At 47.3% G+C, this 16,113-nt stretch overlaps 1 protein-coding gene across 1 annotated transcript in view; it reads right to left on the bottom strand.

The window, feature by feature from the left end:
• MMS22L (MMS22 like, DNA repair protein) overlaps window positions 1–16,113 on the bottom strand; it is a 522,815-nt gene that overhangs the window by 149,736 nt on the left and 356,966 nt on the right. Inside the window, exon 18 of the mRNA XM_086926628.1 lies at window positions 14,236–14,395. Within this exon, the coding sequence (XP_086782754.1) occupies window positions 14,236–14,395 (160 nt within the window). The remainder of the gene's footprint in view (window positions 1–14,235; window positions 14,396–16,113) is intronic.

Below are 16,113 nucleotides of genomic sequence, written 5' to 3'. Positions count from 1 at the left end.
AGTACTAGTTGCCCACTGTGAACTGCAGGGCAGGCAGGACGGGGATGTGGAAATAGGCACCCTGCAGGTCCAGCACTACCATCAAGTCTCCCGGTTTGAGGACAGACCGGACCGGAGATAACATGAGCATCTTGAACTTCTCCTTCAGGAAGACACCGATCAGGCACAGGTCTAGAATAGGGCGGAGGTCTCTGTCCTTTTTGCACACCACAGAGTAGTGGGAATAGCAACCACAAGCTATTTCGGATACCTGCACCCTCTTGATGGCTTCTTTGGCCAAAGGAGCCAGCATTTCCTGACGGAGCATTGAGAGATGGTCCTCCATCGGCCCGTTGAGAAGATGGCATGGGTTGGGGGAGGGTTCAGAAAGGGGATGAGTTAGCCCCTCTGGGCGATTTGAAGAACCCACTTGTCTGATGCTATGGACTGCCAGAGGGGTGGTAGATTGCAAATCCTGCCTCCGACTGAGAGCCCGTGCTGGTATGAGTGCAATCTAAAGGAACTTCTTGTGAGTGGAGGCTGCCAGAGAGGTGGGGGAGGGGGTTATGTCTGGGTGGTTTGGGGTGTGTGCAGTGGACGTACCAGACCTCTGGGTGGTGGCTCCACACAGTTTATGAAAAGGTTGGCAAGGCCCAAAGATCGGTCTGTTGTCTTGCGGTCTTGAAAGCACTCCAGTGCTGAGTTTGACTTTTCGCCTAAAAGGCGAGAGCCATCAAATGCCATGTCATGTACCAAGTAAAGACGTATTTTGAAGGACAAGGGTCACCCTACTCAGCCTTAAGGGGGTCTTCCCCATACTTTTTACATCTCCCCTCCATTTTTGCTTATGATGTTTTTGCTGGCAAAAGGACTCTGCTCAATCCATTATTGCTGACCAGTGTGAACGTGCAGGTGCTCACTCATCAAAACATGGAAACATTGTCTCAACCCCACTTGGCTTATTTAATTTACTTAATAGCTCTAGTAAAGCGGTGCTGCATGTATCCAGGGCCTGAAAATTAAATGCTACTAGTGGGCATGAAGCAATGATTGTGCAACCCACTTAAGTAGCCCCGGTAAGTTACGACTTTGGCATAATTCTACAAGGGGTGCTTTCCCATCCATGGGTGACATGGTTTAACTTAGTTCAATGCACCAGCAATGGATGTGTAATTGAGATAATGTGTTGCTTTTGGGTTACTAACAATCCCATAAAGGGATCAGAGACACCATGGAAACAGCAACAAACCGTATTTCGTTACTCACAGTATCACACACACAGCATTAAGAAGAATGGACACTTAAGTTGAGGTTATTTATTACTACAGGTACAATCTGTTTCTCAGTATAGCTAAAACACCTACATAGAATATTATAAAAACAGTAACGAGATATGTTATAAATAAGAACAAAATAAAAATTTCTAGCATTGTTAAAATGTCATTAATTTCGTCTAGAACCTAACATCTTAATGCCTACTTCTTTGCGCTAAATAATGAGGGCATGAAAGGCAGATCCACTTGCAGAATAATGTTTCTGAGGGAGAAGAGACGCACTGAATACCTTACTGACAGCAAAGGCTGTCTTTATCAGTAGAGAGGTGAAGACATTGTTCCCCGCAAAGGGCAAAGACCCACTGCGGCAGCAGTCAGTTACTCTTCCTCTGGACTTTACTTCATCAGCTTCAGGTGAGATGTAGCATTTGAGTAGTGTGAAGTGCACTGGCAGCAGGTGAAACTGTCTCTGCTAGACTATTGGGCCATGATCTAGATGAAGGACCTCGCCAGCGAGTGTTCTTCCAATGCAAAGGACTCGGCATTGACCCCATAGCGACATCAGAACCGCTGCCTGTGCAAAGCTTTCCTGCTGCTGGCCCTCACAGCTCTCGTTGACAGCAAGCTCAACGACAACGCAGATTCGCGACCACAACCTCACTGCGCCTCATAACCAATGTATCCCCTCAACTGCATGATGCATCCTCAACACCATACTTCACATTGTAACCCTCGTCAGCGGGATCCTCAATGAGGACGCTGGACCTCTCATCGCAGTTCTGCATCACATAGGACCGACGCATTGCCACAGCACAAAACCTTGCAACACTCTCGAAATCAGGATCCAGTACTCTTGTCCAGCGAACCTAACTGGGTCTCTGTAGCCAGCCCACACTCCATCGCAGTCGGCCAGAACTTGAGGCTTTGTCCCGGTCCGGCGCAACCAGATAGCCACAGTTGGCGGCTTGTGCTTTTTGGTGCTATTTTGACTGAAATCTTTAAACCTGCATATCTCCAGTTCTACTAATTGGTTTTTTTTACGTTTTGGTCTAGTTTTATTTAGTAAAATTTACTCTATTTTTTAATCTGGTGTGGGATCCTTTGTGGTGTCTTTTCACTGTGTTACTGTTTGAGGTGTTGCACAAATACTTAACACATTGCCTCTGAGTAAAACCTGACTGCTCTATGCCAAGCTACCCGAGGGTTTAGCACAGGTCAATCTACGGTTTACTTGTGACTTTCACTGGAAGAATTGTGATTACTGCTTGAGAAAGGTTTAAACCCTCTCAGCCAGAAAACCAATTTCTCACAGTGACTGACAACGCAGTTGTTTTGTGTAGCGAGTCGGTCAATGTCTAGCCCACATCGGATGGTGAACTTTGCTGCATCTTGCCCGTCTGATATGGCTTTGGTGAGTATGGCTCTGGCTTTCTCAGAGACCATGGGTAGCACATGCACAAACAAATCCCACACAGTGAGTGCATATCGGCCCAAAGGGCATAAGGTGTTCACAGGCTGCTGGATGAGAACATACTGCGAAATGTGTCCAGCCTTTTGGATTTTCTATTCGCGGTGTGGTAGAAATCGCATCTGGGATAACTCTTGAGGTGGAGGCTTGAAGATTTTTACTTGGGGTGGGATGCTGGGTGAGGAAAGGGGGGTCCCTAGGAGCGGGGCAATGGTGGCGTGCAATCATACTGTACACAAGAACCCCTCTGCAAGGCTTAGACCAAGCCCCAAACGGAAATCAATTAGGGATTCAATGAATGTTAATTAATGTTAATTTTGATTTTATATAGCGCCAAATCACCGACAGGTCTCTTAGCGCTTGCTTTGGGGACCCGTCCTGGCTTTCCCTGCGAGATAGCCCCTACTTGGCATCCCCAAGGTGAAGACCAGGCATCCCATCGCGGTGGGGCTGTATTGGAGATTAAGCAAGCTATTGCCCAGAGTTGCAGAGTGTGAACCCATGATTCGAGTAGGCACAGAGGCGAGAATTATCGAGTCTGTGGACATTTTTGAGCTCAAGACCCTGCCGCGTCGGGAATTGAACCCTGGTCCCGGGTCTGACCTCTGCATCAGGGTCTGCCTCCTCTAACCAGTGAGCCACACTTCTCCAATCGTAAGTGAGGCTCCATGGGGCTACACCCCTGCTGAAGCACCTCTGCAAAGATGTTCGCCTTCACTGCTACAGAGGGCAGCATAAGATCCAAGACCTCAGCTGCCCTTTGCATCAGCATCCAAAGGAGGCTCCCTCCTCTGTAACCACAGTTGGAGGAAAGACCAAGCCAGTGTCTAGTGAGGTGTCTAATCCACCGGCATCCGCCATTTCCTCATATCAGTTGTCCTCTGTTTCATTGATGGGGGTGTTGGAATGCATAAGGGTCCACAGAACCCTCTCAATGGTTCCCCCTCTCCAGGCCTATAAAAAAAAAAAGAAATGGCACTGGCTCCGACTCAGAGGGCACGGTACCGGCTGGCACTGAATTTGGCATTGTATGACCCCAATCTGGGTACATATCAGAATCAGAAATGAATGTGGAGTTTGCGCCAGGAACGACGGCCCAGGAGTGGGCTTCAAGGAAGGTTACAGTCTTGCGGGTGGATACGCTCCAAATCCACCACCTGGTCCATGGGCCCCAACTGGCACTGAGGGTGGACACACCAGTGGCAATCCAGTAAGGGCCTCTCCCGAACCAATGGGTCCCAAAGGTGTCGGGTCACCACAATATTTGGTGCATGACCCAATAAAACCTCTTGAGTTGGGCTCAATTGCTTCTGAAAACTCTGGGAGGAGCTTAAAGGATTCAGGATGAGGCTCCGCTGTGGAGTGACTCCACGAGCGTTCCTGAGACCATCTTTGCGATCTGGACCGAGAGTGTTTCAGGATTGTCTAACATCAGGCAGGGAGGAGCTTCAGTGAATGGTGCCTCTGTGCCTTCAGGTTCATTGTGCAGCTGTCCTTGCAGGCCTTAGGGTTGTGGACGCGCTCAAAGTACCACAAAATAACCAGGTGCAGATCAGTAACAGATATCTAGCTGTGATATGTACCACCGGGTTTTAAACCTTCTGTTTTTTAGAGGGCACTCCTAGCACACCAGGACAAAATGTTTCCCAAGAATAGCTCAACAAAAACTTGAAAAATGGTCAGTCAAAAATTGACTGAGGGTAGCTCCCTCCAGATCTGCTCTAACTGGCGTGGAAAGAAAGGAAATGATGGCAGCGTGCTGGGGTGATGCCTACATGGGCACTGTGCATATCATTTTTTACATGAACAATGCAGGTACAGAGCCCAACAATGCAACCTAATAGCGCGCAGGGCTACTGCTCAAGAATTTTCAGATACAGTCAGACGCCTGGAAAAAATTCTAGGTAAGGGATCTGCGGCTACAAGTCTCTATCAGATGCATATTTCATGGCCATATATAGCTACTGGTATATTATGGGGAAATATGTGGCTGTCCTCAGCAAACTCCCTAAACTCTTGAGTTTACTGTGATACTGTTTACTGCATCACGTCAATGTGACAAAGATGTGAGTCAGAATGCCACAATGTTTGAAGGTGGCGGTGATAGGTTTCTCAATGGTTCTCGACACAAGGACTGGCTACTAAGCAGGTTTGAGCTGAAGTGGCAGAAAATCATGAAATGCTCCAAAAAATACAAAAGATACAAATAACTCTTAAACCCTCCACCCAAAAGAAACAAGGGTCCTTCCAAAGTCAAAATTAAATGACAGGGTGGCAATGAGTTGGGTCAAAAAGTCGCAGTGTACAATAAACAATTTACTGGGGCTCCAGTAGTTTGCATCCTCAATGGATTACAGTTTAGAGGAACAATCAATCAATCAATCATAGTACTTGTAGAGCGCGCTACTTTCCCGTGAGGGTCTCAAGGCGCTGAGGGGTGGGGGGTGCTGCTACTGCTCGAAAAGCCAGGTCTTGAGGAGTCTTCTGAAGGCAAGTAGGTCTTGGGTCTGCCGTATGTGGGTAGGGACGGTGTTCCAGGTCTTGGCGGCGAGGTAGGAGAAGGCTCTGCCGCCGGAGGTCGTTCGTTGGATTCGGGGGACGGCTGCAAGGGTGAGGCTGGCGGAGCGGAGCTGGCGGGTGGGGGTGTAGAAGCGGAGTTTGCTGTTCAGGTAGGCTGGTCCGGCATTGTGGAGTGCTTTGTGTGCGTGGGTGAGGAGCTTGAAGGTGATCCTCTTGTCGACGGGGAGCCAGTGTAGGTCTCTCAGGTGGGGGGTGATGTGGCTGCGGCGGGGGACGTTGACGATCAGTCGGGCGGAGGCGTTTTGGATGCGTTTTAGTCGTCGTAGGTGTTTGGTTGGGATTCCTGCGTAGAGTGCGTTGCCGTAGTCCAGTCTGCTGCTGACAAGGGCCTGTGTCACTCTTCTTCATGTTTTGGTCGAGATTCACTTGTAGATCCTGCGAAGCATGTGGAGGGTGTTGTAGCAGGAGCAGGAGATGGCGGAGACCTGTTTAGCTATGGAGAGGGAGGAGTCGAGGATGAATCCTAGGTTGCGTGCATGGTCGGTGGGTGTTGTTGCTGTTCCCAGGGTGGCCTGCCACCAAGAGTCGTCCAAAGCTGAGGGGGTGGGTCCGAGGATGAGTACCTCTGTCTTGTCAGAGTTCAGCTTCAGACGGCTGTTCCCCATCCAGTTGGCAACGGCCTTCATTCCCTCGTGGAGATTGGTTTTGGCGGTGTGTGGGTCCTTGGTGAGGGAGAGGATGAGCTGGGTGTCGTCGGCGTAGGAGATGATGTGGAGGTCGTGGTGGCGGGCCACTTGTGCGAGGGGGGCCATGTAGATGTTAAACAGTGTCGAGCTGAGGGATGAGCCCTAGGGGATGCCGCAGATGATGGCGTTGGCTTCGGATCGGAAGGGTGGGAGGCGGACACTCAGGGTTCTGCCAGAGAGGAAGGGGTGGTCCAGTCGAGGGCCTTCTCTTGGATTCCGGCTTTTAAGAGGCGTGTCTTTAGATTGCGATGTCAGACCGGGTCGAAGGCGGCTGACAGGTCCAGGAGGATGAGGGCTGATGTTTCGCCGTTGTCTAGTTGGCGCCTGATGTAGTCTGTGGCGGCAATGAGGGCTGTCTCAGTGCTGTGGTTTCGTCTGAACCCGAACTGGGACGGGTCCAAGATGTTGTTGTCTTTCAGTTGGCGGGCCAGCTGACTGTTGACGATTTTCTCTATGACCTCTGCCGGGAACGGGAGCAGGGAGATGGGCCGGAAATTCTTAAGGTCCTTGGGGTCTGCCTTGGGCTTCTTGAGGATGGCGTTGATTTCGGCGTGCTTCCAGCTTTCCGAGAATGTCGCTGTTTCGAAGGAGAGGTTGATGACCTTCCGTAGTTTAGGTGCGATGGCTGCATCTGCTTTGTTGAATACATGGTGTGGGCATGGGTCTGACGGAGATCCTGAGTGGGTGGAGTTCATGACGTTGTGTGTCTCGTCGCTGTTGACGTTGGACCAGGAGATCAGGCGGGTGGCGCTGGTGGTGTTCACAGGGGAGGTGGAGTTTGGCGTAGTCGGGGCGGTCGTGGTGTTGAAACTGACGTGGATGTCCGCGATCTTGCGGTGAAATAAGTTGGCTAGTGAGTCGCACAGTTCTTATGAGGGTGGGATGTCGTTGGCTTTGACGCTGGGGTTGGAGAGTTCCCTTACTATGCCGAAGAGCTCTTTGCTGTTGTGTGCGTTGTTGTCCAAGTGCTCTTTGAAGGAGGATCTATTGGCTAATCTGATGAGGTGGTGATGTCTGCGGGTGGCGTCCTTGTGGGCTGCCTGGTTGTCGTGTGTGTGTCCGTGGAGCCATATCTTCTCCAGTTTCCGGCATGCGCGATTGGAGGTCTGGAGTTCGTCACTGAACCAGGTGGCTCTCTTGCTGGCTTGGTTGTTGGAGGGTTTCTTGAGCGGGGCGAGGGTGTTGGCGCAGTCGTTGATCCACTGTCTGAGGTTGCGGGCTGCGGCATCCGGGTTGGTGGGGTAGGTGGGTGGGTTCTGGGCGAGGGTGGCGATCAGCGGGTCTTCGGTGACTTTGCTCCAGCAGCGGTGAGGCAGCTGTTAGGTGCGGCGGTGCGTGTTTGGTTTCTTGAAGGTGAAATGGATGCAGCGGTGGTCGGTCCAGTGGAGTTCGGTGGTGTGGTTTAAGGCGACTTGGGTGCTTGTAGAGAAGACGGGGTCAATCGTGTGGCTGGCGGCATATGTGGGGGCGGTGACGAGTTGTCTGAGGCCGAGGTTGTCGATCAGAGTTGGCGTTGCTGTTGTTCTCGAGGTGGAAGTTCATGTTCCCGGAATACGATGTAGTCCATGGAGGCGAGTGCGTGGGTGCTGGCGAGGTCGGCGATGGAGTCGCTGAACTGAGCCCGGGGTCCGGGGGTCTGTAGATGAGTGTTCTTCTGAGGGTGGTGTTGGGGTCGGTGTGGTTACGGAAGTGCAGGTGTTCGGCGGCATTGAGAGTGTCGTCTGCGTGGGTGGCGACCTTGAGGGTGGACTTGTGGTCGATGGCTATTCCTCCTCCGGTTTAGTTGGCGCGATCCCTGCGGGTAATCTTGTAGCCGTCTGTGATGGCTATGGCGATGTCGGGTGCCGAGTAGTCGTTCCACCAGGTGTCACTCAGGAAGGCCACATCTGGGGCGGAGGTGTCGAGCAGATCCCAGAGCTCGACGGCGTGTTTGCCTGCGGAGCGGGTGTTGAGGAGTATGCAGCGGAGGTGGTTGGGTCCAATCCTTGGAGGTTTGGTGGTTCAGTCACAGTTGAAGCTACAGGTGCAGCAGGAGTAGGGTCCGTGGGTCCGTTTCGGGGCGGCCTGGAGCAGGTGTGGTTTCGGCCGGTGTTGAGTGCGTGGAGGGTGCTGTCGTCGTAGTGGAGTCTGCAACACAATCAAAGTTCAACATAGGGGTTATTTGTGTTATAATAGCACTCAAGAGGGCCATCCATCCAAGGGTAACCAACATTCAAGAGCTGGCCAGTCATGGTTAGGATTTTCAGTTGAAAACCTGCACCTAGAGTAAATTAGATAGCCACAAACCTACTGTTTTGGACAGATAAACTGGTGTTAGGTTGAAACCAAGAACAATGATATTTCTGGTGCAGTAAGAGATCTAATGGGAGAATTCACACAGAACTGAAACCAGTGTGACTAACTGCAGTAAACGGCCCTACTGCAAGGTTTACAGTGAAGAGGAAAAATGTAAGTCCACCTGAGGGGAGGAAGGGGGAAGAAAGGGCAATTAAGGGCTGCCACAAATGACATTTGTTCTTAGGTAGCTGGCCTGCAAGGACACATCATCGAGACAGCCTTCATGTGGTGTTCAGATAGCTGGGCCTTGCTCTTAGCCCTCCTGGTTGAAGACGTAACACCTTTCACACAATGTGCACTAGAGTCTTCTCTTCTTCTGGGGTAGTATAACAGCAGCGAGTCCTAGGTCCTTCGCCTAGAACAAAATCGCGACTTAAAGAGTCCTGCTTCTTGCATTCGTCCCTCCGAGCTGGGGCACAAAGGTTCCTCCTAAAGTCCAGCAAGGCAGCGGTACGTACACAATGGGGTCAGTATGTATCTTGCTGAAACAGCTCTTTTACGAAGGAATGGCCAACTAGGGCACTAGACAGGGCTCGAAAAATCTGAAAAATTGTACTAGTCCTGCAGGTCTGGTAGCTTAGAAAATCTCCTCGACCTAACTGCAACCTACTCAACCTCTGTCTCTGAAAACGGAACAAAAGTGACAAGATAACAAGATTTAAAGGCATCTTTATTGCTCATTCCCTTTGTGAGCAATAAAAACGTCTTTAAATCTTGTTATCTTGTCACATTTGCTCCATGTTCAAAGACCGAGGACAAAAGTTAGTTTGTCTTCCTACTCGCCACAAGGTTCTAAACATAGCTGGCCCTCATTAATTCTTATGTCGAGCCCTGCTAGATGTTTTAAAAATTCACTTTTTCAATCAGGAAGACATGAACATTATGTAACACAGATGAACCCGGCAATGTAACGTGCGTTGCATCCAGACTCCCCGAGTGGATGCATTCGGTTTGCTAGAAGGTGCCCAGCAGAAAACAATGCGGTACTTCAGACACTATGGAAGGTGAAAGAAGAGGTACATTCCCATAATCCATCAGACATCCGTATCTTTCACAGGGAATCATCATTTTATTCAGGCATTCAGCCTGTCCTGCCAAGACCAATATAAACACTGCACAAGACATATCGCAGACACACCACACACCCACCCATCTACCGCCAACCACCCACCAAATGTTTTATTGATAAGAACACAAATGTTTATGGAGAAAATTAACACACTTCAGTATTGATGACTCTTAGTGAGCTAATAGGGGGACGAGGTTTCAAGGGTGTCTTGAACATTCTTCCTTTGTGAGTTAGTATGTCTGCTGGCCTCAAAGGTACACACTCACCCTTTTCATGCTTTAGGTGCTTAGTGGCCGCTCTTCAGGATGTATCTGTCACCATACAGACAGCCACCCCTCGCGAGCCAGGGAGATAAGTTCAGTTGACTGTGTATGAGGATATTTTTGTGTGATTTGACGAAAAACGGTCAGCAGCCTACTAAAGTATACATCTGCCTTAGACACTACAATAGGTCTAATCTGCTCAGAGCAATTGAGAGAATAACTCAAGTAAAGTAGTTCCAACTACTTTGGAATTTGTAAATTCAGGCGAAATAGGCAAGGGCCTGGACAACAGAAAGTGCTCTACGAAGGACGCAATATGAAACCAGTGCTGAACGAATTTCAGGCCATGATTTTTCTTGTATTTGTATAGGCCTAGGAGGGCATCTATGATCAGAAAGGGAAGAGTCCAGTTTTTGCTCTCTAGGAACCCCCAATGTAATAAGACTACCTCTTGGGGTACATTGACAGGCTGTCAGGGCTGGACAGTAGTTGGATATTAGTAATGCTCTGAGAGTGGAGAGAATCCCGGAACAAATTAAGGGAATACAGAGAAGCAAAACTACATAAAACCATTGTCCATACAATGTATCATGAAGAGGCAAAGAGACAAGGTATATACCCTAAAGGAAGATTATTCATTATGAATATTAACACAAGGAAACTCAAAACGCTGTTGTTGCTTGCAAACTCTGATGAGAATATCCCAACAAAAACAAAGTTGCAGCTTGGTCCAAGTTGGAGACTCCTGAAGGAAGGAAAGTGGTCTCAATATCTTTATTTGGTACAGCATTGATTTGTCCCAAGAATAAGTCTTGAGCAGAGTCAAGAAAAAAAGTGACAGTCCTATTCAATGACTCTCAGATCATGATTTTCCCCGTGTAGTGCTACTGAGAAAAGTTGAAGAGAAATGAAACTGGTAACAAAAGCCTTGCTAGACCTTGGAGCAAAGGCAGACATTCTGTTCCCTGACAAGATGAGACTAATCAGAGATGACAAATGATATGTATTTTGGATATATAGCAGGCTGGTTCTCTTTTGAAGATTAGGAGGGTCTCGGTAGCAAAGGTGAACAAGAGAGGATTAAGAAAAGTTCAGAATTGTGGCGCCTATACATGTATGGTCAAGTTTCATTGTGTTCTGTGTTAGGAATAGTGGAAGGTATTGGTTCCAGGCATATGGTTTGTTGCTGGTCGAGGTGAACTGAGGTCCCTAAAAACCATGAAGTATTTTAGTGTTCTCCCCATGGGCTCTATGAGTCGCACCTTTGTAAAGTGATATTTTTTTACTTTATTTTTATATAATCAGTTGTAATTTACAGTTTTATCAAGGGTCTTCTCCGCCTAGACTTCTGAACTAATTTTCAAATTGAATAAAGTTGTTCAAAAAAAAAACAGCTATCACTTGTGGGATCGACAGAAGATGAAACTGTAAAGCGATGAAACACCTATAATTGTACCGGTTCAAGTAAATAACTATTTTGTCTCAATGAATAGCATAGAACGAGATTTAGAAAAAAATACCTCACAGTGCAACGCTCACTGCAATCGTTCCAATTGTGATCGCTTGTGTCTTGAGCAGACTGTTTGTCATGATTCACCAAGGCAATCGTTTCAATGGCCTGAAATAAGTCCAGTTATTCTCCCAACTCACCCTCTCTCCCCAGAAATTACCATTACTGGGGGTCCTGATAATTCCACAGGTAGTGAAATAATGAAAATCATTTTTAGGAAATAAAGTGGGAAATCGGACTTACCATACGGGCTATTCTGCACAAAGACTTTGCCTGCTTGTACCAGGTGAAATCTCGGGATAGAATACCACTCCCTAGCAGTGTTCCTGATTAACTAGTTTTTCAGAAGGGCCTGGTAACTGCAGTTATTAGGCCCATGCGTTCCTGGGCTCCTCAGTGTTGCAGGTCTAGTCTTCCTGCTCTTCCTTCCTCCATCGTCTTGATTGGTTAGTTATATGACGTACTATGGAATGTTGGTATTGTTATTTATATGACGTGTACACCTTGACTCGTGGACTCTGTTACCTTTCTGACAGCTCTTCCCTCCCTCCCGCAAGCTCGTTATACATAAATAAATACTTATGAAATATACTTCCATTTTCCTCGTTTATTGAACTCACATTCCACAACACTCAGAATTAAGGAGCAACTCGTAATGAGAACTGAAGTGTCAAGACAAGACCACAAGTGTTTTCTGGAAACTTGTTACACCACAAATGTAGCACCATACAGTTTTGAAGAATCTTTTTAGGTCTCGACCTCTGCCAATGCGCCTGCGCATTGCAGATGTCAAGATCTAATGTAGGCGAAACAAACTCTTGAACCAGCGAGGATTGTCCCCAATGCATGTGAGGTACTCAAGCGCGACTCTTCCCTAGCGCGCGCTTGGCCTCACTTCTCATTCACACCCCATATGGCGCTTCCCTCCCACTCGCTCACACATCAAAGGCTGCTGCTCCCCCGCCGACCCCCCCCCCTCCCCCCAGCAATGCCGAGAACTTGTTTTTGGCCATATTATTCATAAGACATTTCTCCGATGTGCAAGCTAGCAGAGAAACCCCTCAGGCGGTTTAAAGACTGACTTTGCTTCACCTTCTATTCATTTCTACCAGCCGCTGTGTTACTGGAATACGGAAATAATGTTGGGGGGTGTCTGCGTTCCTTTTCTTGTAGTTGTCGGGTGACGTGCCCAGAGGTCTTCTTACAGCACGCTCAAAGCAACAAAGACCCCAAGGAAATAAGTTGCATTGCTAGAGAAACACTAGATGGCAGGAGAGCACACAATAAACCGAGTAAATTGTTCTTTTTCGAGATCTCACACAGTGAATGCACGGCTAAGAACAATCGCTTTATTGCAGCGGTTCTTCCTGTTTGACTTCTCGGGACCCCCACTTAATTATTACTGGAAATCCCCATTGAGTCGTTATTAGAATCTGAACCCAACCCAAACACCCACACACCTGAGTCACTGAGGACTTCACCTAAGCAATTTAAAGTGATTTGAACCTCAAATACAGAAATAAGCATTCAGCAAATAAATGCGCAAAAAAATATTTTACTTTAGCCACAAGCATTTTTTAACAAGATTTTAATGGGTAGGCCGGTGCATCTTTAAATCAAATTGAGTTCATCTATCTACATACTATATTGTGTTTGACATTCTTGCAGTAGTCTCACACATCAATCGGACAATAACTTAATTTAGACTCGCTCTATAAACTTGTTTACGTGTGCAACGTTTTATCCATTTTTTCATGTTGGGTTAAGTCTTCACAAGGACGTCAGGCTTAACAGGAACCCGTGCCCCCTCTAACACAGCAAAGGCTGCATCAGTGGTTTCTAGAAATGGGTTCCATGTATAGGATTCATTGTCAGACTTCAGCATGCACCTTCTCACAACCCCTTCGAGCACTGTTATCTTAACATTTGTGTTTCTCTCTCTTAGGATGTCTGCCCTGTCACTATTTACTTCGTACCCTCAAACCCTCCCTCACCTTCACCCCTCACACACCCTCACTCACCCTCACACCTTCACCCACCCTCACACACCCTCACACACGTCACACACCCTCACACACCCTCACTCACCCTCACCCACCCCCACACACCTTCACACACCCTCACACACACTCACATCCTCACACCCTCACCCACCTTCACACCCCCTCACCCTCTCATTCTCACACACCCTCACCCCCACTCACCATCACACCCCCTCACTCACCATCACACCCTCTCACACCCTCTCACCCTCACTCACCTTCACCCCTCACACACCCTCACTCGCCCTCACACACCCTCACTCACCATCACACCTCACCATCACACACCCTCACATACTCACACCCTCACTCACACCCTCACCCTCCCTCACACCCTCACCCACCCTCACTCACCTTCACACCCCCTCACCCTCATCCTCATCCTCACAGACCCTCACACACCCTCACTCGCCTTCACACCGTCACTCACCCTCACAACCCTCACCCACCTTCATCCCTCACTCACCCCCTTACTCGCCCCCTCACTCACCCACACTCACCCCCTCACTCACCCACACTCACCCACCCTTACACACCCTCACCTACCCACCCTTACACACCCTCACCCACCCTCACACCATCACCCTCCAACTCCACCCTCCAACTCCACCCTCCAACTCCACCCTCCAACTCCACCCTCCAACTCCACCCTCCAACTCCACCCCCCAACTCCACCCTCCAACTCCACCCTCCATCACTCGGGGACACCACCACATCACTCGGGTACACCACCACATCACTCGTTCTTTCTAATGTCTCTACAAAAACTCTTCTCTATGTCTACTCATCCAATGTTAGTTTCCCTTTACTCTGAGTTTCTCAATAGTTTTTTCAAATTCCATGAACTGTTCAACATACTCCCTCATTTCTCGTTCATTCCACCTTTTTTCCGTCTCTCACCACTAAAATCCTACACACTATTCCATATGAAAAAAAAATAGAATACATCGCAATTTTCTCTGCTAGCATATACAAGCAATAATCACTGTTCATAAACTGCAAGATTACATAAAATAAAAACACTAACCAATAGTCCGATAAGTGAGCTGCAGGCCTCCAGGAGGTCCTTTCTTCACCAGATAAGGTTTTACATATTTTAGTACATCACCCAGGTACTCCAGACATTTGGACACCATAGCGGACTTTTCGGTCAAGGTTTGAAGTCCAGTGTAAACTCCACCTGCAGCCTAAAAAAGAAGAACGTAAGACAGAAAGACTTCTCACGATTATTCCCACTCTGTATCTATGTACAAAAGATCCTAGAGCTTTTTCAAACTGAGGTGGTGACCTGGCACTTGTTCTGTGGAGACTAGTCAACATCACAATGTACCCTCCTGCATACCGAAGGACTGTGAAAGCTGAAAAGTCAACTACTGAGGTAGTACTTGTCTTTGGAAGGTAGAGTCCAGGTACAATGGTATTAAAATGTGTCACTTATTCAAAGTACCACTGCTATCCTTTGTCAAACCCATTGGGCCACTGCACCTTCCACATGCAGGTTTCAGAACACTTCTTTTTAAGGCTTGTCCAACTTCACCCTAAAGGCAGAATTCTTTTCTGCAATGGTTGTACTAATGATTTAGGGTTTATCTGTGTCATGGATGTATCAAGAATCTAACTGAAAATGAACTTGGGTGCAATTGGATTGATACTGCTGTGAAATTTGTACAATGAGTAAAACTAGAGCTACAAAACTTTGGCTTGGAACTGAAAATGTAATGATAACAGGTCCTCTAAGTTGCAATCACAAGCTGGTATGTGTATCTTAATAGCCCATTATTATCTCCTGCAAACCTTGGAATCAGAAAAGCAGTTTAGGTCGTGCAGCGAGAAAGAATCCAACAACATCCAGCAACACATTCAGAGAAGCACTTGGTAAAGTGGGTGGCACAAAATACCTTTAACAAGTGCCAGAGGCCATTGCTATACAAAGTTGATCATGATGACCGATGCATTTTTATGTAATAAGCTTAGATGGCCTCCATCTCCCTCTACTCGGCCAGCCCAATCTGGGCTGTAGGCGACATGCTGTGTATTACTATGCCCAATCAACAATTACTAACTTGACGTGCTTGGATCTGCTTATAGTAAACAACTGAACTTCGCAACCGTCCCGTAATGGATTGTAGGCGGCTTGCTGTGTATGTGACTTGCTTTATGGTTTGTCAATAAAAAGATTTGATCCTAACAAGTGTCAGGGGAATGTTGCCACTGCAGGCTAAAGGGGAAGATTGGTTGAGAGACGTGGAAAGCCTCCAAATTGACATAAATGTGTAAAGATCCCTTTTTCAGAAATCTTGTATGCAACTGATAAACATGGAGTTCAACCCATATAAAAAAACATTAACCCACATGTTAGTGTTTATCCTGATGGTAGTCAACCTTCAAATAAAATGTAGGTGAAGTCTACTTCGGCATTAGTGTGATTTATACAAGATCTTGAAATCTGCACACAATCTCCAATCCCAGTGGCCGCATAATATAAGAAAAGGATCAAAAGATGATCCCAATCTTTGAGGACTAAGTTACAATAGAAACTTAGATGGCGTTGACAGAGCCTAAAGATGAGCAGTGTGTTTATGAAACAATGGTTAACTATGGTATGAGTCACAGAACAATAAACTCTATATTATATTTAGAGAGCTATCTGAACAAAGTATTTTCGATACTAAGCTTTTTAGAAATAATTCCTTTAAGAAAACCTTCATATGTGCATAATACATATGGGAACTCCAAATAGACCAAAATATTTCAATTATTCATAAGACAGAAACGAATTATACTGTATAATATTTTATTTTTATAGTAAAAAAAATATATATTTAGTATTTTTCAGATGATAAAGTATTCACACATGTGAAGAAATGTGCAATGATAAGTGACAAATGAAGAACACTGCATCAAA

This window comes from Lissotriton vulgaris, chromosome 6, assembly GCF_964263255.1.
Source record: "Lissotriton vulgaris chromosome 6, aLisVul1.2, whole genome shotgun sequence".
NCBI classification, from domain to species: domain Eukaryota; kingdom Metazoa; phylum Chordata; class Amphibia; order Caudata; family Salamandridae; genus Lissotriton; species Lissotriton vulgaris.
This window is presented reverse-complemented; position numbering and strand designations above follow the sequence as displayed.